The following is a 21,865-nucleotide window of genomic DNA, read 5'->3' as shown; positions in this document are numbered from 1 at the left end:
TGAATTATTCCGCTTGGTTGATTCATTTCAGTCTTACCATAGCCCACGCAGGGACGCCAATAAAATGTAGTGTGCTCTCTGAAGGCACCAGTTCTGTAGGGTTTGGGCATTTACTGGGACAATTATTAATTGTAGCAGTAAATCACAAAATTGATTCTTTGGATGGCTTTAGAATCCAACCATGCGATATAACTCAAACAACGCACACACACAGGTACTAATACACGAGGATACATTTATTAATACATAGAATATGCATGTAAACCTAACAGATCTTATCGAGAGGGTTATCAGAATACAAAAGATATATATTCAATCAGTTACAAAGTGTTACACATATCAAGAGGACATACGTTCAGTATATCATTCATTTAGACCGTTTCGTAAATGAACTTGGTTACAACTTCTACATTGGATACTCAAAACAAGTACATAACTCTTAGGAATTAAATTGATATCAACTGGTTGGGATAACAATTGAATTCTCGAGCTGTAATGCATTGAAGTTGAATACTCATCCAACCTCTGGGGATTCAGATCTCCTGCGGGCTCTCTGGCTCCGTGCCAGGCTGTGCTGTGCGGCTTGCGACGGTGCGCTGCTGATGCTCACTGACCGGCTAGTTAGTGTTGGCTTTAACTAGCAAAGTTTGTGCACAGGAGAAAAGATGATTGTGGGTCCCAGCAGGTCAGGAAGAGGACCGGTTTGTTCCTGATGAAGCGCTAGTTCTGAATACTTATTCAGCTGTCCACAGTTCCGACCTGTTCATGAGGCTTGCTGCTAGTGCTAACCTCGGGTGGATCCTCTGGTTACTCTCTGGCAACCTCTGCTCTTGACTCTTAGAACAAAGGAAAGTTCTGGCACACGGACACACTGGCCGTTCCGTGGTTGTCCGGGCTGAGTCTCAGGATGGTCAGGAGGCGCTCTGCGAGAATGTCCTGCCCTTAGGAGCCTTCTGCTCCTGGGCCGTCCTGCCCTGGAATTCTCCTTTGAGATTCTCCCTTTCAGAAAAGTCCACTACAGGCTCCCTGTGTTGCCTGTTTTTACCTGGTGGAACTTCAGCTCGTTCATTGGCTGAAAGTTTCCTGGGCATCAGAGCCCCACGTGGGTTACTCGGCCCTACCAGTCCCTGATTGGTTGATCAAGGTGAGATATGAATCACTTACTCCTGACACTTAGGAATGCAGTCCAGATGTCCATCTGGCACTCCCTAGACAGATAGGCGCCAATGGATGACCATTGATCATGATATCCAGGCTTAGCTAAGTGCATCTTCATTTGGGAGCTGTCCCTTATCAAAAGAAAACATCTTTAAATCAGCCTGCATGAATAGTTTCTCTGTGGCTGCACCACAGAGATGAACAGAGAGATGGGGCCTCATTTGGGAAAGCACCGCAACACTTAATTCTTTCTTATTAAAAGCCTCGCCGCTACACAGCAGACTCCATTACAACCTTGTGATTTAATTAGGTGCTTCTTCCAAGACTGAAGATGTACAGATTCAGCCATTCAAAATGCAGTGCCCGTTCCGCAACATACTGCAAGGTACCGGATGTTTTTTTTTAATTAGGTTAATAGTGAAGGATCAAACATTTATTTCTCTTATTTCACTAGTTTGCTTTTACTGTGTAAATAATTTACTTACATCATTTCACTATCCTGCTACAAAAATGAAAAATTAGTTCGAGATGGCTGCGCACCTGGAACGTGAAGGGCAGCCTGACCAGAACTGAGAGTGCCTGATATCTGCTTAAGCCATGATTAACAAAATCTATAAGTACATAATGTCTGCTTAAACAATAATTAAAAGGATCCTTACAGTTTTTACAGTTTATCATGTACCAAGACTAGCAGCCCTGGCTTTACACCATATATGGCATGGAATTGTACTGAAACTGTTCTGGGTGGGTTTTCTGTTTGTGATTTTGTATAAAAAGGGTCCTTTTGTATCAATAAGTTGAGTCAGTGCTTCATCAGCTTTGGCTCCCTTGTGCACACGTAATAAAGATCATTCCTGCTTCATACACACCCGGATCGTATCTCCTTTGTTAGACACAACAATGGTAACTGGAAATGCCTTGTGGCGCTAGGAAAGCTGAATGTCTCAGGTACAGCATTTGGGCTGTTGCCAGAAAATGCCTGGTTTCGAATCCAGGCTAATACTGAGGGACAATCGTTTTCCAATTAAATAATTTAATTTTAAATCGTGTATTACAGCATGTTAAACATTAAACTGGTTAAAAAGTAGGTATACTTTATACGAGCAAGATTGCTCAGTTGGACAAAAGATAGGTAAGACTTTACTGATCCCGAAGGGGAATTGAGTGCACACAAAAGTACACAACCTTACAGTGGATTGTAGTTTTAACGTGCTTGTTCTAACATTATAAAGTTTATATACTGTACTTCATAAAACATTATAATGTTTTCTCCATCTCTAAGTATATTTAGTTAGAACACCACTTGCTGTTATTGTAAAAAAATAAAAAAATGTCCTGCTTCAAATACCATTTGATAGTAATATTAATATGGAATTGTGTAACTAAGCAGCTAAAATATCAGAAGTGGATGTTTTGGAAACATTTTGACATTTTTTTTTACTTTTATTGTCCTTATGGTAATAGGCAATGGACTGGCATATAGTGCGCTGTACCCAGGAGGTTCAAAGTCCGATTAGAGTATTACTTTCTAAATACATTAAAATTGTCCACTATTATAGCTTGTTTCATGATTAAAGATTTCTTCACTGAATTCTTTAAGTTATACAAAGTGTTATTATTACAATTGCCAGTAACTGGAGAGCAGCTTATCAATATGTTGAAACCACACCACAACAGTGAAGACAGATGTGTTACATTTAATTCATTGTTGTTTACTATGTGCTCTGTGGGAATTATTATGTAAACTAAAGAGATATAGAGGAGAACATCTTGTATCGCCTCTTTTTATATTTGTTTTATAAAATGTTCCAATTTAAGTCCAATACGGAATGGATTATTAATAATGTTAATTATGAATGACCATGGATGAGCTGTTAACTGAAAAGTTACAGAGAAGACATGGTGAGTCTTGTCTTTTTAGCTTGGAATTTAACATTTAGAGCAATCCTTTTGGCTATATTTTTACATAGCCGGATGTGTATCAAGAGATTGGATTAATAAATGGAATAAAAAAAATAGTTCACATATACTTGGAACCCATACAGCTTTGAAACCATATGGAATCATACTGTACATACAAGTAAATTTATACATTACAGATTACACTGCCGTGTGAGCTACTGTTTTAGTATATCCGTGGATCTAAAGCAGTGGTTCTCAACTTTTTTATCAACTGGGCCACAACCATGCCTAAAAGCAAGTCTCAGAGGCCGCCTATATTAATCACTACTAAGCCTACCTTACCTGACCTTATCCTTACCTTATTTGTAAAAAAATTAAAAACAATTAAAATGTATAGTCTTTCCATGTGTAATGTCATTAGGAAGTACAATAAGCTTTGATTTCAAATATAAAGCTAACTGGTGAGAAAGGTATGTTAAGTATAATTAAAAGACTTCATGTTAAAAGAAATGACTTTCATTCCATTATTACATTTTAAAGACAGACACGCTCAGTACAAAGCTGCAGAACAGTCTTTATGTATTGCTGAGCTCAGCGGGTGGTGTGCTGTTTCTTCAGCAACCTGCTGATTGCTTCACACCACAAGAAGGAATTGATTGCGATTTTATCTGTACTATATACGTGTTTTGTTTACAAAATCAAAGTGCTTAAAATTAATTAAAAAGTAAAAAAAAAAAACTTACAGCTTACACAAAGATTCTAAGATGACCAGGAGAATGAAAAATCACCCTTTTTTGTGCATAAGTAGTGTTAATATCTAAACCCATAAATAACTAAACACGTTTTTTTTCATGGATTTTAAAGTCATGCAATGTCTAACTTAGATATGAACACTGTATTTTATGTTGCATTTTTATGTTTTTGAGAGACTTCAGAACGCTTTGACTGATGTATAAAAAATATAGCATAATACTAAATAATTTACACCTGGGATTCACTTTACTCAAATTAAATTTTCTAAAAATGCAATCAGATACTAGATATCGTTTCAAGAAAAGCTTTGAACATTTTCACAAATCATGATCTTTAAAATGCCTATGGTTTGAAGGCTCTGTGTCATTTGTTGGCGGAGTTATTGACATCTGAACCATCCTGTCTCAAAAATACGAGATTTAATAAGAAAGCAAAGGTTGTGAAAACAGCGACAAATGACCCTGAACAAAATACAAACACAAAATTGTTATTAATCATTTAATATTGTTAATAGTGATCAAATATATTATAGTTCAGTTTCAGTGGTATTTTAATATCGCTTTATTATTCTCAATTATAATTGTAATATATTCTCCTTTGTTTTAAGACTTGTTGTAAAGGCTTGTCTTGAATTGAATTAAACTGGTTGAAATTCACATTTGGTCATTCATATTTCAATTTATTTATTGAACATGTTGTTATACATATATAATGTCAATATAATGTACATAATATTCGCTACTTTATTTTTTTAGTCTTTTTTGTTGTAACAAAAAGACATGCTTTGACTGGGATTCAAACACTGACCACCCAGATGATAGGCAAGTGCCAAATCTACTATATCAAACTGTCAGTTATAGGCAAAGCTGAAACAGACAGGTTAAAATGTTTCCAACATAATCACGAGCAAATTAGTCAAATAAATTTGATGGAGATGTTTACAAAGAAAGTGGAATACGATAATACTTTGAGCTATTGAAATATATTTCACTAGGAATGACAACGTGTCAGGAATAGTTCTTTCCAGACCCTATGCAGACGACACGATCCAGAGTAGAGTGAGAATACATGAGGAAAAAAGGCATGCAGGATACAGGGATAAAAACAGGGGGGGCGTGTCCATGGAGTGCTGGTGGTCAGGGGAGGTGTGGCCGAGGCAAACGATCCAGGGATGAGTCAAACGGGAAATCCAAAACGGCTCAAAAGTCCAAGGCCAGGCGATCTATCAGAGGCAGATGATTAAAACCAGAACCAATTCTGGACCGACAGGGGAACGGGAACAGGAACAGAGACTAAAACCATAAAGGAGCCAAGCGCATCCAGGTCCTGAGCTCGCATGATGTGCGAACCAATGCAGAGCCTGGATTAGCATCAGCATCTGGCTCTTAAGGGGGAACTAGAAAGGGGCTGGAACAGGGAACAGGTGCGGGAGATGAAACTAACAAGGAAGGGCTGGAGCCCCCTTAAGAGGAGGGGTTGCGATCATGACACCCCATGATCAAAGCGTGATGAGCGGATATTTGGCTTAACCTGCATGGCTGAGGGCCGGCCTCCTGGCCATAGGACAAGGAGGCCAGAACCCCCACACAGTGTAACCTGTGGTTGCGTTGGTATTTATAGCATTTGGTGGAGGAAGGATGATGGGAGTGATTGCTAATTACTGACAGCTGGGTACAATTGAGCGTGGTTGTTGTCATCCATCCCTATATTATAAACTCCATTTAGATACTTGGATATTGTTATTAATTTCTTTAGATACTTGATTCCATATTATATTCCCTATTGAGCAGATTCTAAAAAGTATATGGTTTTCACTGCGATAACGAAAGCAAATATTCATAGAAAAGGTTAAAACATTTTAAAACATACATGTACCATTTAAACTTTATATAGTCAGAATGAGCACATCAAAAGTTTTCCCAAATAACCACAGTAAGTGACTGGGTGAACGACTTTGATGCTTAAAATGTTTATGAAGAAAGTGGAGCTCAGGTCTCAAGAGAATTAAAAGAAAAATAAGGTATTAAGAGTAATTAAAAGAGTGCTATTAAACGCTTGTACATTACTCACTGCATTTCCATTCTCTTTCTCTCTACCAGTTCAATCCAATCAAATCTATCAGTGATGACTCTTCATATGTCAACAAGAATCCCACTGTGAATGATGTGGCCCACTGTCTTGTCTACTTTGTGGCAGCAGATCAGCTGAGCATTATGGATGATCATGTTCTGCGGCTCATTACAGAAATCAGATCAGTGGTCTCTAACATTGGTAAGAAAATTATCATGTAAGATGCTATGAAATGTAATATTTAAAAATAATATGTATCATGTTTAAAATGATACCACTGGTTGAGCTCTTTGTGGACGCATCTGTATATGTTTTCTCTACTCACTACTATTCCCTGTTTCTTTTTTCTTTCATTGACTCTGCACCCTAACAGTCCTCTCAGTGTACTCCCCCTTGCTGGGGTACTTCTCTCTCCCTGCAGTGCAGACACACCTAACATCATTCTTCTGAAACACAGCCAGGGTTCTTCAGGCCACACTCCTTGCTCTCTGGATTTCACTCTGGTTCATGTGCAGCATTCACACCTCCCCTGTCTTCACTCCAGGCAGTGGGACTAACTTACTGTACCCACATATCGGTGGTGACTGAAGCTGAAGCTGAAGCTGAACCCCGCCAGTGCCTTACTGTCTTCTGTGTCTTCTGTGCGCCATTTAAAAACACAGCCTGCTCACCACACCTCCTGATCATCTGAATGTCTGACCAGTATCCCTCAGCCATTAATCCACCCTCTGTTTTCTCCTCAGCACACAAACCCACTATAAGGTTTCTGCAGCCTATAGCTGCTCTGCTGTTCAGATTGGAATCATTGATGGCACGTACAGCCAGCAGTCTCTGCTGCCTATGGGTCTTCTATCACCAGGCACTCCCTCAGAGCCCCAGTGGACAGTGTTGACTTTCAGCTGTATCTCTTCAGAGACACAATAATGCTCATAGCATACTGGGTGCAGAACCTGCAAACAAAACCACCTCTCTGCTCTGCTTCTCAGTAGCATCAAAATCAACAATACCAGCTGCCTCACAAACATACACACACTTTCTTCGCAGTTACCAGCCGCTCCGCCAGCCTGCATTATGTTAGTATTGTATATGCTAGTATATTCTTTATATTTCTAATTGATGAGAACACACAGAAAACACATTTGGCAGACTTTTCCACCAACATAAACGCACTTAGGTAGAAGTGGTATTCCTTTATATTCTCCTTGTTCTGAGAGACAGAACATAAGTCTCTCCAGTGAAGTCAGACAGGCCATACAGATGCAGCCATTCAAATTGCGTGGTACAAACCCGTACCGCAGGCAACTCACTACGTCATAACGCGTCATAACGCGGTACGTGATTGGCTGGCCAAAATGAACGACAGGGGCACTCATGGTGCGTTGGTCAGTTGTGGAAAGATTTAATCATTTAATGTCTTTACTGTGCACATTTTAATCAGCTTAGTATTGAATATTTACAGATGCAGCCATTCAAAATGCACGGGCGATACCGCATTATTTTGTGGTGCGCTTTATGCAGTCTACCGCGAGTTACCGTAAATTCTCCTATAATACCGCAAGCAAAATAATAGTATCCGGAATTTCCGCAAGGTGGAGCTAATAAAGCTCAACCTCTCATGTTGGAGATGTCGCCATCAAAGTCTTTAACGAAGATATTACTAATAGTATTAATAATGAATGACCTTGGACGAGCTGTAAACTCAAAGTATTGTCCTGGTCCACATTCTTTTTTTCATTGACCATCTTTGTAAAAGTAACACCACAGCATTTCGCAATCACGCATTTGTTTCCAATAATGCAAAGTACATTAATTTTTGAGAATCAATTCACCATGCCTTTCACATGCTCATAAAAGAGATTGATTTAGGAACATAAACATATTACTGTATGCAAACTGTACTGTATACAGTATGTATACTGTATGTATATTTAATGTCTTAACTGTGCCCGTTTAAGTATTGAATATTTATATGGAATTTTACCACTGAAGGGAAATCTTAGTACCTGAGCATAAAAAGAATAGGAGCATACTGTAACGCGTGTGAAGGCCATAAACAATATTATTTTTGGAACTTAAACATACAGTATATGGCTGGTCTAGGTACTTTAAAGAAAACATACACACCAGTATTCCATTTCTCCCTAAACATTTTAAGCATCGAAGCCTTTAAGTAACGTGATACCGGAGTCAACAAGCATACTTTTAGAATTTGATTAAAAGGGAATATTATATGGAATCGCGTATCTAAAGAAATTAATAACAATATAATTATATTCATGTACCGCAACACAAGAATAGTACACGCTGTACATTGTCTGTTGATAATGTTTCTGTAGTGCTTTTTCAGCACTCTGCATGTGACCTTGCTGGTGGCACAGTGGGTTAGGTTCCTGACTCCCATGTCACATGGTCTGTGATCAAATCCTGCTGGAGCCATGAATTGTTTTTAACAAACATTTCTTTGAAAAAATGAAACGTTTCCCTGAGTCAGAGATTAAATAAAACCTCACTCGCACCAAACAAATTTATATTTCTAAATATCACAACATGATCGAATTAAAGTCATTTTAATAACAATGAATAGTCACCTAGGCATTACAATATAAACATTTATATTGATTTGAATCGCATTTTGATTTAAATCGCAAACACGGGTTTAAATATATGTGTTTTTTGATTCACAATCAGACAAATGCAACATAAATTGATATCTTTGTCTTCTAAGTATCTTAATAAACAATAGCTTTTAATAAGCATAGCTTTCTCCCCGTTTAGATTTATTTTTCTTGGGATCTTGGGATCAAACGTGGAAAGATTAGATTGTAATCGTTTTTATTTTTTAAATACATTTTAGAAAAGTGTAATCTATACTAAAAAGCTGTACACCACCTGCTATAAAGATACATATTGTAATACTTTCGGGTTCGGATAGGACAGACACGAGAACTCAGACTTGCGGAGTTAAAGCAAGTTAAAGCCTTGATTTTATATATCACCTTTAAAAGTGGCATCTCAAAGCAAAGTAAGTACCCAACACTGATTGTACCCGTCTGTCATGCTAATAAAGTACCTTGAGTTGAATTGAGGGAGAGAGGGGGGGAGGGCAAGCGAGAGAGCCAGGACAGACAGGCAAATAAGATACACTCCACAGACATTCACAACAGCGACATATCATAAAACGTTTGCACATATAGTTAAATTATTAGTTGTTTTTAAGGAAGCTAAAAAAAACTTGAATTACTTATCCAGTCTCTCGAAATAAAGTTATTTTTCAAGCAATGCAACAAACGTCGGGCAATGTTTTTTTTTAATCCAACATTGACAGCCACATCTTAAATCTTGTCAGTCAGCTCTTTTTCTCTATCACCTTAAGGACAGCACATACAAGGGTTAATTGCACAATGGACCGCGCAAAGAAATTTAAAATAGTCTTCTTTAGTTGTGAGGGCAGGAGTGGATCACAGAAGGCATAATCAGCAAATTAGGAAAACAAAGAACAGGACAGGTGAGACGTTTATCCAGAGAGCGAGTGATCAGAAAAAGGAACAGCTGTTACGCCCAGGTTTTACACTTTCTCTCTGCTGAATGAATAAAAGCATTTTATTAAAAACGCGTTTGTGTTTGTCTGGGTATTTAGTTTGTAATCTGTGGTTTACATCTACTGTATTGCTTTGAGATGCCACTTTTAAAGGTGATATGTAAAATAAAGTTTTTTATTATTGTTATAGAGAAACATGATCAGATTTTCCCTGGTTCAGAAAAAAGACGATTAAAATCTGTAATCTTTCCACTTGTATGTCATCGGAAAATACAAGAAGTTTCTGCTTTGTGTAAGGATGGTATCAAAAAATAATCTAAGTGGTGAGAAAGCTGTGCTCCTCAAAGCGCTTTACAGGATAAAAACAATAACAACAATAGTGTTAGGCTGGGCAAACGATTTTTTCACAGAAATACAAAATGAGATATAATGATGTGTTCCAGCTAAGACATTAACAAGTAAAACCCCCCTCTCTGCGGGAGTGCTGGCTGTGACGAATTAAACCGGTTTCACAGGTATTTTCAAAGTAGAAGGGGGCGAGATTTCCAGCGAAAGACACCTCCCCCCTCCAAAACCAAGGAAGTACAGTACTTACTAGTTAAGAAAGCTAGGCTCCTCAATGAAATCGCTTTAACATGCTAATGCGTTGGTGTAACAGTCCGGACGTGGCAAGCTTCTAATGTCAACTCGACTCGATTGGAAGACAATGAACATATTCTAGCCCTAAATGAATTAATAGCAAACATGGTTTACATAAAAGACATTTTTCCAAGAAAGTTTATAATACGATCTATAGTTGAAATCTGAGCCTTAATAAAAAGAAAAAGCATTTTCAGAGAGCAATTACACTGTGTTTATGTAGAAAAAGTGATTAGGTTTATGAGCAATCTAATTACTTATTCGTTTAAAACACTATATAATATAAAGTTTATTATTAATTTGCTGGACAGAGCGGTGAACATTATTATGGATAAGACAAAGATAACGATCCTGATCAGTTTAGAAATCTGTGTACGCTGTAAGGTTTTTACTTCTTAAACTTTTAAAATACACATTTCGAATAGGAAGAAATCATCTTCCTGGTACAGTATGTATAGCAAACCAGCACGTCTTTTTTCACCAATCAGAGGGGTTAGACGCTGGGTTAAAAGCAAAGGAGAATGTTATAATGGACATAAAAACAAGAGTTCACTGGCATTATATCCTAGAAGACACAGACCGGCGCCAGACCGGGAGAATGCCCACAGCGTAAAAGAAAATGCCTGATGAACTAGGGATTGGACAGTTTCCAAGTGCTTGTACAATCGATGGAAATGTTCAAATAAATGTGCAAAAGAAATAAACAAAATAATCATTTATTTCTTTATCATATTGGCTAGCTAATGTCCTCTCTTTGCTAGTTAGTGGCCATGTTTCTGCGTTGGGTAGCAACGGGTGACTGTTCTCAGGCGGAAGATGTAAACAGCTTAATTTTCGTGTTAAATATTTTTTTTAATTAAAATTCATTCTATACAGCAATCGCATATCTGGGTACCGTTTTATAAAACTTTCATGCTTAAAATGTTTAGGGAGAATTAGAAGACTGGTGTGTATTTTTTCTTTAAACTACCAAGACCAGCCATACACAGTACAGTTTACGTACATACAGTAATGTTTATGTTCCTAAATTAATATCGTTTATGACCTTCAGATGCGTTATGCTCCTCTTCTTTTTATGCTCAGCTACTAAAATTTCCCTTTAGTGGTAAAATTCCATATAAATATTGAAAACTAAGCGGATTAAAATGTGCACAGTAAAGACATTAAATGATTAAATCTTTTCACTACCAACCAATGCACCACGAGTGCCCCTGTCGGTCATTTTGGCCAGCCAATCACTTACCGCGGGGCACCGTAGGGTGGCTTGTGGGTAGATTACCTTACCGGGGGTTTGTACCGCACATTTTGAATGGCTGCATCTGTATATTGAATTTTACAACTAAAGGGAAATTTTAGTAGCATAAAAAGAAGAGGAGCATTATGCATCTGAAGGTCATAAACGATATTAATTTATGAACATAAACATATTACTGTACGTAAACTCTACTTTATATGGCTGGTCTTGATACAGATGCAGCCATTTAAAATGAGCGGGGTACGCCATGGTAAAACGCGGTGAGCGTGTCGCATCACAATGCGTCATAGCCTGTCATATCGCGTCATACCACATAATACCGCAGTAAAATAATAGCATCTGGAATCATCACCAGGTGGAGCTAATAAAGCTTAACTCTCATGTACAGCATTTGAGCTGTCAGCAGAAAACACCAGGTTTCAAATCCCAATCACTGCTGAGGGACAATCTTTATTCAATTAAGAATTTAATTTAATTAAAAATTAAACATTAAAAAGTTGGCATATTTTATGAAAGCAAGATTGCTCAGTTGGACAAAAGTACATAGCCTACCACCTTTATCATAAATATTTTAATTATGCAGAAATATCTTATGCATCACAGTATTTACCGAAGATATTACTAATAGTATTAATAATGAATGACCTTGGAAAAGCTGTAAACTCAAAGTATTACCCTGGTCCACATTCTTTGTAACCGTCTTTGAAAACGAAAATACTTTCTTTTTTCATTGACAAAAAGTAACACCACAGCATTTCGTTGGTCTGATCATGCATTCGTTTCTAATGATACAAAGTAAGTCTTGAGAATCTCCGATTCACCATGCCTTTCACATGCTCATAAAAGAAATTAATTTAGGAACATAAACATATTACTGTACGTAAACTGTACTGTATATGGCTGGTCTTGGTAGTTTAAAGAAAAAATACACACCAGTATTCCATTTCTCCGTAAACATTTTAAACATTAAAGTCTTACATGTTATTATTTCAGAAACGTTTTTACATGCTCCTTCTGACCATATTATTGTACGTTTATGTACTTTGTGAAAAGTGATCGTTTTAACCTTTTCTGCAAATATGCTCGTTATCAGAGTAAACAAAAGCATACTTTTAGAATTTGATTTAGGAAATATAATATGGATTCGTGCATCTAAATAAATTAATAACGGTATAACTATATCCATGTACTGTAGCACAAACAGAAGTATTAGACTTTCCATTGCTATGTGTGTAGCTGTCACTTGACTGGCCTTGGTGGTGTGACAGCTCAAGTGACTGATTTATAACCCTGAGGTTAGGTGTTCCACCCAGCTGTCACCATGAGTTTTCTTTTAACAAATAAACATTTCTTTGAAAAACTAAAATAGCAAATATTATTGGCATTATATTGACATTTTTATATTTCTAAATATCACAACATGTTCTGTATGTACACAGCGGTACCGCAGGGTGTAGGGTGCAAATCGAAAGCCCTACATTAATATTGTGTATTTGCCTGGGGCTGCGTGGTTTTCGCATCTCTCTTTCTCTGTGCTGAATTTCACTCCACTCTCTGAGTCTGTGTCTACATTGTTTGTAAACAAACCGGTTTTACAGGTATTTTCAACTTAGAATGGGGCGAGCTTTCCATGAAAGACACTCCACCTTCCCCCACGGACACATGTTTTCTTAGAAAAACAGATTCACAACACGAAGCGTGCATCAGTCTTCTGTATTAAAACATTGGTTTGAACACCATGGGAGCTGTTTTTAATAAGCTGCTGAGTAAAGAATAGGAATATTCCTGCTGTCAGCAGTATTGTGTATATAGTTGACCCTTACCTGAATGAAAACAGGACATAAAGAAAGGGTTTCAGAAATCAAACAAAGCTTTATTCCTGTGCTTACAGTTTGGGTTATGCTGTTATGCTTCCTATGCTGATATATGGGTTTTTCGCACAAAGCCGTATTGAACAGTATTTCTCGCGTTGTGAACGTGTGTACACAGCGGTCCCCCCGAGTTCCAGTTAGTGTGTAATTACACATCAATGAAAAGAGAATTAGCTCACTGATTTTTTTAGTTTTACGTGGAGGCTGTGAACATTTTCACAAGTCGTGGTCTTTAAAATGCATTTGGTTTGAAGGCTTTCTGTTTCCCTTGCGAAGATATGAACAAAAGAAGCGTGGTAAAAAAATGGCTTCAAAATGAAGCTGTGTCACTCTTCTGTGCTTAGTGCTTAGTGCTTACTCTGCTTAGTGTGTAAAACACTTGCAGCATTGTGGGTGCTGTGGTTTAAATGCTATTTGCTTGTGAACAGCAGTGAAGGCTGTGAAAACAGTAACCTGTCCCCACACACCCTGCCCCCACTGCAATTAGAATATACACAAAGCACTGAAGTTTTTAAGGTAGATGATCAGGTGTTAACTGGAGTAAAGTTAGCTTGAAGTTCAAGAATGATTTTGGCATGTGTGTAGCTTTTTCACAAAACCTCCTAGAGTTACCAAAACGCTTGCTGTGTGTACAAAGTACATTGTTACTGTTTTCACAGCCTGTTAAATAAACACAGCCAAATTGAAACGCTTGGAGTTTGAAATGTAAGGGCGCTGTGAACGAGTTAAACTTCAATGCAGGAAAAATACTGATTCTTATGGAAGCCCGTTTCCACCAGGGAGTAAAGAAAAACATGCTAGGGAGTAAAAAAAAAAGCTATGGTATTCTCTCCGATGCAGTGCAGTTAAAAAAAATATATCTGATGCTGTTCCTAAATTAATATCATTTATGACCATCAGACGCTTTATGCTCCTTTTCTTTTTTCCAATGGATTGAACAGGGAGAGGCATTTCATTATGTATTTTTCACTGATGAAACAACAGTGGCTCTGGAACAGTTTTCAACCATGTCGTTTTATAAAAAGGGGAGATATGTGAACAAGAAAAACCCAAAATATCCACCGAAGTATAGCCTATTCTGCTCTGATAAGAGTAGAGGGGGTGGAAAGTTGTCTTTAAAATGCATTTGGTTTGAAGGCTTTCTGTTTCCCTTGCTAAGTTATGGACATGCGTGTTAAAAAAAAAATGGCATAAAAATGACAAAGTGAAGGCTGTGAAAACATTCACAATGTACTTTATACACAAAGCAAGTGTTCTCACAACTCTAAGAGGTTTTGTGAAAATGCTACAGGCGTGCCAGAATCGTTTTTGAACTTCTAGCTGACTTGACCGACCCCGGTTTTCATTTTCAGATTGTGAATCAAAAAAGGCATTTAATAAACATGCATTTGTGATTTTAATCAAAATGGGGTTAGACCATTAGACATGCAATACACTTCCTCGTGATCATCTTAGAATCTTTGTGTAAGCTTTAAGTTTTTTTTTTACTTTTTAATTATACACTTGAAACACTTGAATTTTGTAAATGCAACACACATTCCGTACAGATACAGTACAACCACATTCTCCTGTCTTCCCATGGTGTAAAACGAATTAGCAGGTGATTGAGATAAAAATGCATCGCCCATTGAGTGGAATGTTCTCATTTGTTCTCAGATATAAAAAGAGGTGATAATTCTTAACAATTCTGTGTCGCATTAACTAACTCTTCAGTTTATTCTGCCAGACAGTACATGAATATAATTATATCGTTATTAATTTGTTTAGGTACGCGATTCCATATTATATTCCCTGTTAATCAAATTCTAAAAGTATGCGTTTGTTTAATCCAATAACGAGCGAATTCACAGAAAAGGTTCACAAAGTATATAATCTTATTATGGTCAGAAGGAGCACGTAAAAACGTTTCCGAAATAACCACATGTAAGACTTTGATCCTTAAAATGTTTAGGGAGAAATGGAATACGGATGTGTATTTTTTCTTTAAACTACCAAGACCAGCAATATACAGTACAGTTTACATAATATTTTCATGTTCCTAAATTAATATATTTTATGAGCATGCGAAAGGTATGGTGAATCGGAGATTCTCAAGACTTACTTTGTGTGATTGGAAATGAATATGTGATCGGATCAACTAAATACTAGTTACTTTTTGTCAATGAAAAAATAAAGTTTTAATAAAGACGATTACAAAGAATGTGGACCAGGGTAATACTTTGAGTTTACAGCTTGTCCAACGTCATTCATTATTAATACAATTAGTGATATCTTCGGTAAAGACTGAGAGCAGGAACATTCCTATTCTTTACTCAGCAACTTATTAAAAACAGCAGCCACGGTTTTTTACACAGAAGAGTGACACAGCTTCGCCTTGTGAATCTGTTTTTCCATGTTTGAATGAAAAAATAAAGTTTTAATAAAGACGATTACAAAGAATGTGGACCAGGGTAATACTTTGAGTTTACAGCTTGTCCAACGTCATTCATTATTAATACAATTAGTGATATCTTCGGTAAAGACTGAGAGCAGGAACATTCCTATTCTTTACTCAGCAACTTATTAAAAACAGCAGCCACGGTTTTTTACACAGAAGAGTGACACAGCTTCGCCTTGTGAATCTGTTTTTCCATGTTTACAAAGAAAGTGGAATACAGTAATACTACCTGCTATATAGATACATATTTTCTAGATATTTAGATCCTTAAATTAATATAATTATTTATTTCTTTTGATACATGATTCCATACTATATTCCCTATTATAAAACAAATAATTCCGGTCCTGAAATCTGATTGGCTGATACACATTCGAAGCCGTGCTATATTCTCTAATATACGCACACCCCGGAATTTTGACTTCACTGAGTGATAAAGAAATTTTAAAGACTACTTCTTAGCGTAAATAAAAAAGCTTGGATTCTCATGTATCTGATATCTTTTTCTGCTGTCTTTGTTGCGCTCTTGAGGATCCTTGTGATATTTTGAGCTCTCGTTGAATGATAAGTGTCGCATAGTTTAAGTCATTTTCATTCTTAGAAATTATGAAACACCCAGTTTAAAGCAAGGGAGTTTTTATGTCTGTTATAGTAAAAGAAAATTCCTGACGAACTAGGGATTGGACACTTTTTCAGTGCTTGTACAATCGATGGAAATGTTCAAATAAATGTGCTAAAGAAATAAACAAAAAACAAATCATTTATTCCTTTATCATATTGGCTAGCTAATGTCCTCTCTTTGCTAATTACTTGTGGCTGTGTTTCTGCGTTACGTAGCAACGAGGGACTATATTCTCAGGTGGAGGAATGTAAACAGCTTAATTTTCATGTTAAATAAATTAAAAAAATTAAAATTCATTCTATACAGAAATCGCATATTTGGGGACCGTTTTATAAAACTTTTATGCTTAAAATGTTTAGGGAGAAATGGAATACTGGTCTGTATTTTTTCTTTAAATTACCAAGACCAGCCATATACAGTACAGTTTACATACAGCAATATGTTTATGTTCCTAAATTAATATCTTTTATGAGCATGTGAAGGACATGGTGAATAGGAGATTCTCAAGACTTACTTTGTATGATTGGAAACGAATACATGATCGGATCAATGAAAAGCTGTGGTGTTACTTTTTGTCAATGAATAAAATAAAGTCTTTTTGTTTACAAAGACAGTTACAAAGAATGTGGACCAATGTAATACTTTGAGTTTATAGCTTGTCCAAGGTCATTCATTATTAGTAATATCTTCGGTAAAGACTTTGATGCATAAAATATTTCTGCATCATTAAAATATTTATGATAAAGGTGGTAGGTTGTGTACTTTTGTCCAACTAAGCAATCTTGCTTTCATAAAATATACCAATTTTTTTAATATATGACGATTAACATACTGTAATACAGTTTAAATTTAAAAGTCTAAAGAGTATACAACTTAAATTCTTAATTGAATAAAGATAGTCCCTCAGCAGTGATCAGGATTCAAAACCTAATGTTTTCTGGTGACAGCTCTAATGCTGTACAGGAGAGGTTAAGCTTTATTACCTCCACCTGCCGGTTTTACAAGGTGATTCCGGATACTATTAACATAATCTAATTTGCATATGGTAGGATGCGGTATACTGTGACACGCCCACTGTGTTATACCGCAGCATACCGCACTTGTTTTGAATGGCTGCATCTGTATACTCGATATAGAGACCATCACAGCTGTAGCTCATCAAACCCTCAATTCACTACACCTATGTTTTCCCAAACTGGCTGACAGCCTAGAGCTCATTGTAAAAACACTCAAGGACTCAATGAACACACAGCTTTTTAAACAATTATGTGTAACATTCAAATGCTGAAAATGCATTCTATGTATTTCTAATTGATCAGACTTAAGCTAACATGATTTTATCTCTCAGATAGTTAACACTTACAAGTAAAAAAAATATTGTATTTGGCTGCCTGTGATTAATATACTTTTTGTTACAATTTGTCAAACAGTTATCTCTCCCATGGAACCGCTTACAGGAATGCCTTGTTTTATTGCTCAATAGTGACTTTAAGGAGGGATAAGCTCACCCTCAGATTGGTATAGATTCTCTTGTAGAGCTCATTATAGGACACACAATGTATAGATCTGACAGGCATGTGTCAGAGTTAGAGAGTAAATGCAAACTGAAATGAGTAACAACAGACAATTCAATTTAATCTGACTGGGCGTAAAACATCAACTAGCTATTCAATTTAAAAAATAAATTAAGATTCTTTAAAAGATTTACGCCAAAGTACAAGTACAAGAACCTTTTTAGAGCTTGAATAATAATAAATGTTGTTCAAGACATTCATTTGCAGAAACAACAGTGGATTTAATGAAAGCCTCTAGTATCATAGAAGATACAATATAAACAAAGAATTTGAGAGCATTTTTAAGTATTATTAAATCAGGCTCATATATGCAATCTGCACAAATTAGCAAAAGACGACTGCTCTTTGGCTGTATAGTAATTACGAAAGACATTAATAAAGTTTTGGGTCACACTGACTGCAATCACTGCACAGCAATAATTCAGAATTCACCACTACAGGAGCCCTCAGTGCTCACTCACTCCTGGAGGTAGGTACCTTGCTCATAGCCATCACAGCTGTTAAAGCTAAAGGGTCCTGTCTAAAAGGATAGTTTTAAAATTACTTTGCTGTGGTCATCAACCTAAACTGAATTTAAACCCTGGAGAGTTGTAATGACACATGGACAGTTTTGTGGCCAAGAGAAGAAATAAAACAGAGATGAGGATTGTAGTGTGCTCTCACGAGGCACCAGTTCTGTAGGGTTTGGGCATTTACTGGGACAATTATGAATTGTAGCAGTAAATCACAAAATGATTCTTTTAATGGCTTTAGAATCCAACCATGCGATATAACTCGCACACACACAGGTACTAATACACGAGGATACATTTATTAATACATAGAATATGCATGTAAACCTAACAGATCTTATCGAGAGGGTTATCAGAATACAAAAGGTATATATTCAATCAGTTACGAAGAGTTACATATATCAAGAGGACATATGTTCAGTATATCATTCATTTAGACTGTTTCGTAATTGAACTTGGTTACAACTTCTACATTAGATACTCAAAACAAGTACATAACTCTTAGGAATTAAATTGATATCAACTGGTTGGGATAACAATTGAATTCTTGAGCTGTAATGCATTGAAGTTGAATACTCATCCAATCTCTGGGGATTCAGATCTCCTGCGGGCTCTCTGGGTCCGTGCCAGGCTGTATTGTGCGGCTTGCGACGGTGTGCTGCTGATGCTCACTGACCGGCTAGTTAGTGTTGGCTTTAACTAGCAAAGTTTGTGCACAGGAGAAAAGATACTGTGGGTCAGCAAGTCAGGAAGAAGACCGGTTCGTTCCTGATGAAGCGCTAGTTCTGGATAGTGATTCAGCTGTCCACAGTTCCGACCTGTTCAGCAGGCTTGCTGCTGATGCTAACCTTGGGTGGATCCTTTGGTTACGCGCTGGCCACCTCCGCTCTCGACTCTTAGAACAAAGGAAAGTTCTGGCACTCGGACACACTGGCCGTTCCGTGGTTGTCCGGGCTGAGTCTCAGGATGGTCAGGAGGTACGCTGCGAGAATGTCCTGCCCTTGGGAGCCTTCTGCTCCTGGAATACTCATTTAGAATTCTCCTACTGGAATAGTCCCTAGAATAGTCTCCTACAGGCTCTCTGTGTTGCCTCTTTTTACCTGGAGGAACTTCAGCTCATTCATTGGCTGAAAGTTCCATGGGCATCAGAGTCCCACGTGGGTTACTCGGCCCTACCAGTCCCTGATTGGTTGATCAAGGTGAGATATGAGTCACTTACTCCTGACACTTAGGAATGCAGTCCAGATGTCCATCTGGCACTCCCTAGACAGATAGGCGCCAATGGGTGACTATTGATCATGATAGCCAGGCTTAGCTAAGTGCATCCCCATTTGGGAGCTGTCCCTTATCAAAAGAAAACATCTTTAAATCAGCCTGCATGAATAGCTTCTCTGTGGCTGCACCACAGAGATGAACAGAGAGATGGGGCCTCATTTGGGAAAGCACAGCAACACTTAATTCTGTCTTATTAACAAGCATTGCCGCTACAGGATATTAGGTCTTACAATACAAAAAATAGCACCTACCATTTACACATATGCACCAAATAATTCTACACCTGATCAATGCTGTAATAAATTGGGAACTTCCATTCAGCACTATTAAACTGCTTGGTAAAATACAGATTCACAACAACATCTAAAACATTGTCAAATAAAATTGTGAGAAAAACTCTAAAATATATAATAATATCAATGACGGATTATTTTCTCCATCAGTGTGAAATGATGAAAGTAAAACACAACACAACGCAATCTAAATGGTACAGACAAAACTTTCACTACATCTGAAAAACAAAATTAAAACGTATAAAAGTTTTAAAGATCCCAAATAAAAGAGAGTTTTGTTCCAATAATTCTGAATGAATAGTATTTCATGACAAGTATAGCCTTACATTACCCCAAGAATATGATCCACTACACCTGATAGACTAATCCGAGGAATATTCTAAAGCTGAATTAGTGAAGTACAAAAATACAGTGCATAAAATCAAATTGCCTGGAAGAAGCTCAGAAATAATAGTCAATAATAGCTCCACCTTTGCCATTTCCCTGCCTCTGAAATCTTAACTTCTGCATAACGAAGGTTTGATAAAAAAACAAATTTATTTTGTTTTGTTTCTGCAGATATTCCCCAGGTTGTGCTGTTAACTAAGGTGGATAAAGCCTGTCCATTGGTAGGAAAAGATGTCAGGAATGTGTACAGGAGTAAATACATCAAATCACAGGTGAGTTTAAACTTTGCTATTTAATATTAATATATTACTGTCTCAAGTTACACTTTAATAAAGAGAATGCAAACCTGACCTTAATATTCAAGAAATACTCCTTCAAGGTTTGTACCTTATTAAAATATTGTAATCAGCTTAAATTACTTTTGCTGATTTGCTTCATAATCAGTCGCCATCTAGGCTCCGGCTGGAAGGAGACAGTAAGAGCTCTGAAGTTAAGGGATCTTGTTAGAGTCTAACGGCCTCTGAGACTCTCAGTGAGGTATAGTAGGCTTGAAGATTATGCAGGAGATGCATTACTGAGGTGGGTCTTGGGTCTGAGACAAGCAGGTTGCAGCCTCTTTGCTTGGCCCAGTAATTTAGAAATGTGTTGTTGAGGAACTGAAGCATCTTCTCACAAAAGAAAGGAGAACAGAGTCTGGAGAGCACAGGCTGTGTCACTAGTCTCCCTGCATACCAAGATCTGCAGACACACAGGCATTCACTGGGACATTTGACATTAATAGACATTAGATTCTTTGATGTTTACAGTATGTCTGCAATGTTTAAAGTACAATTAAATTCCTTGGACTTGTATGTTATATTTAATCAATCATCTGTCTTTCTTTATATTTCAGATAGAGAGGTTTCATCAGATATCGGGCATTCCTGTAAACTGCATTCTTCCCGTGAAGAACTACAGTGAGGAAATCAGCCTGAATGATGACATTGATGTCCTGGCCCTGACAGCACTGCTGCAGATACTCAGATTTGCAAATGGACACTTACTAAACTTGACGCAAATGGGATATAAGAAATAAAGTTGTAAAGTATTAATAACTATGCACTATATTTTAGAAATTTCGCTGATGCATATCTAAATTAACAGCTAAATTAACTCAATTTTGTTTTTTGTTTTTCTGATATTCTCATATATTTTTTAGAAATTTGACAAGGGAAAAATGCCTCTGTATAAGAATATGAACAGAAAAAATAATAAAAATCACCTAATGCTAATATGAATTAAATCATTCATGAGGTTCTGCTTTACTCCAAGATATAAAGTAGCCGATACTGTATATCATTTTATCAAGCAGCCCACTGAAGCTGGCCTGGCCAGTACCTGGACCTCAGAAAGCTAGGTTGCTGCTGAAAGAGGTGTTAATGGGACCAGGAGAGAGCACTCCTTGAGCCCTTGAAACCATGTACCCCTTGAAAACATGAATTAGGATCCCATGCAATTCGAAAAAGAAAGTACCCATTTCTCCACCTTCAAGATCTTTTTATAACATTACTCTTATAATACTTACATCAATGGTGCTCAG

General features: G+C 37.1%; 1 protein-coding gene across 2 annotated transcripts in view; it reads left to right on the top strand.

Annotated features, from left to right (window-relative positions):
- Window positions 1–21,557, top strand: part of LOC148646883 (interferon-induced protein 44-like) — a 49,423-nt gene extending 27,866 nt beyond the window's left edge. For both annotated transcript variants that reach the window (XM_088608984.1, XM_088608983.1), the window contains 3 exons: window positions 5,913–6,084; window positions 20,458–20,558; window positions 21,179–21,557. In XM_088608984.1, the coding sequence (XP_088465110.1) occupies window positions 5,913–6,084; window positions 20,458–20,558; window positions 21,179–21,361 (456 nt within the window). In that variant the 3' untranslated portion in view covers window positions 21,362–21,557. The remainder of the gene's footprint in view (window positions 1–5,912; window positions 6,085–20,457; window positions 20,559–21,178) is intronic.
- Window positions 21,558–21,865: the final 308 nt, after the last annotated feature.

This window comes from Lepisosteus platostomus, chromosome 16 (assembly GCF_059453375.1).
Source record: "Lepisosteus platostomus isolate fLepPlt1 chromosome 16, fLepPlt1.hap1, whole genome shotgun sequence".
NCBI lineage: Eukaryota > Metazoa > Chordata > Actinopteri > Semionotiformes > Lepisosteidae > Lepisosteus > Lepisosteus platostomus.
This window is presented reverse-complemented; position numbering and strand designations above follow the sequence as displayed.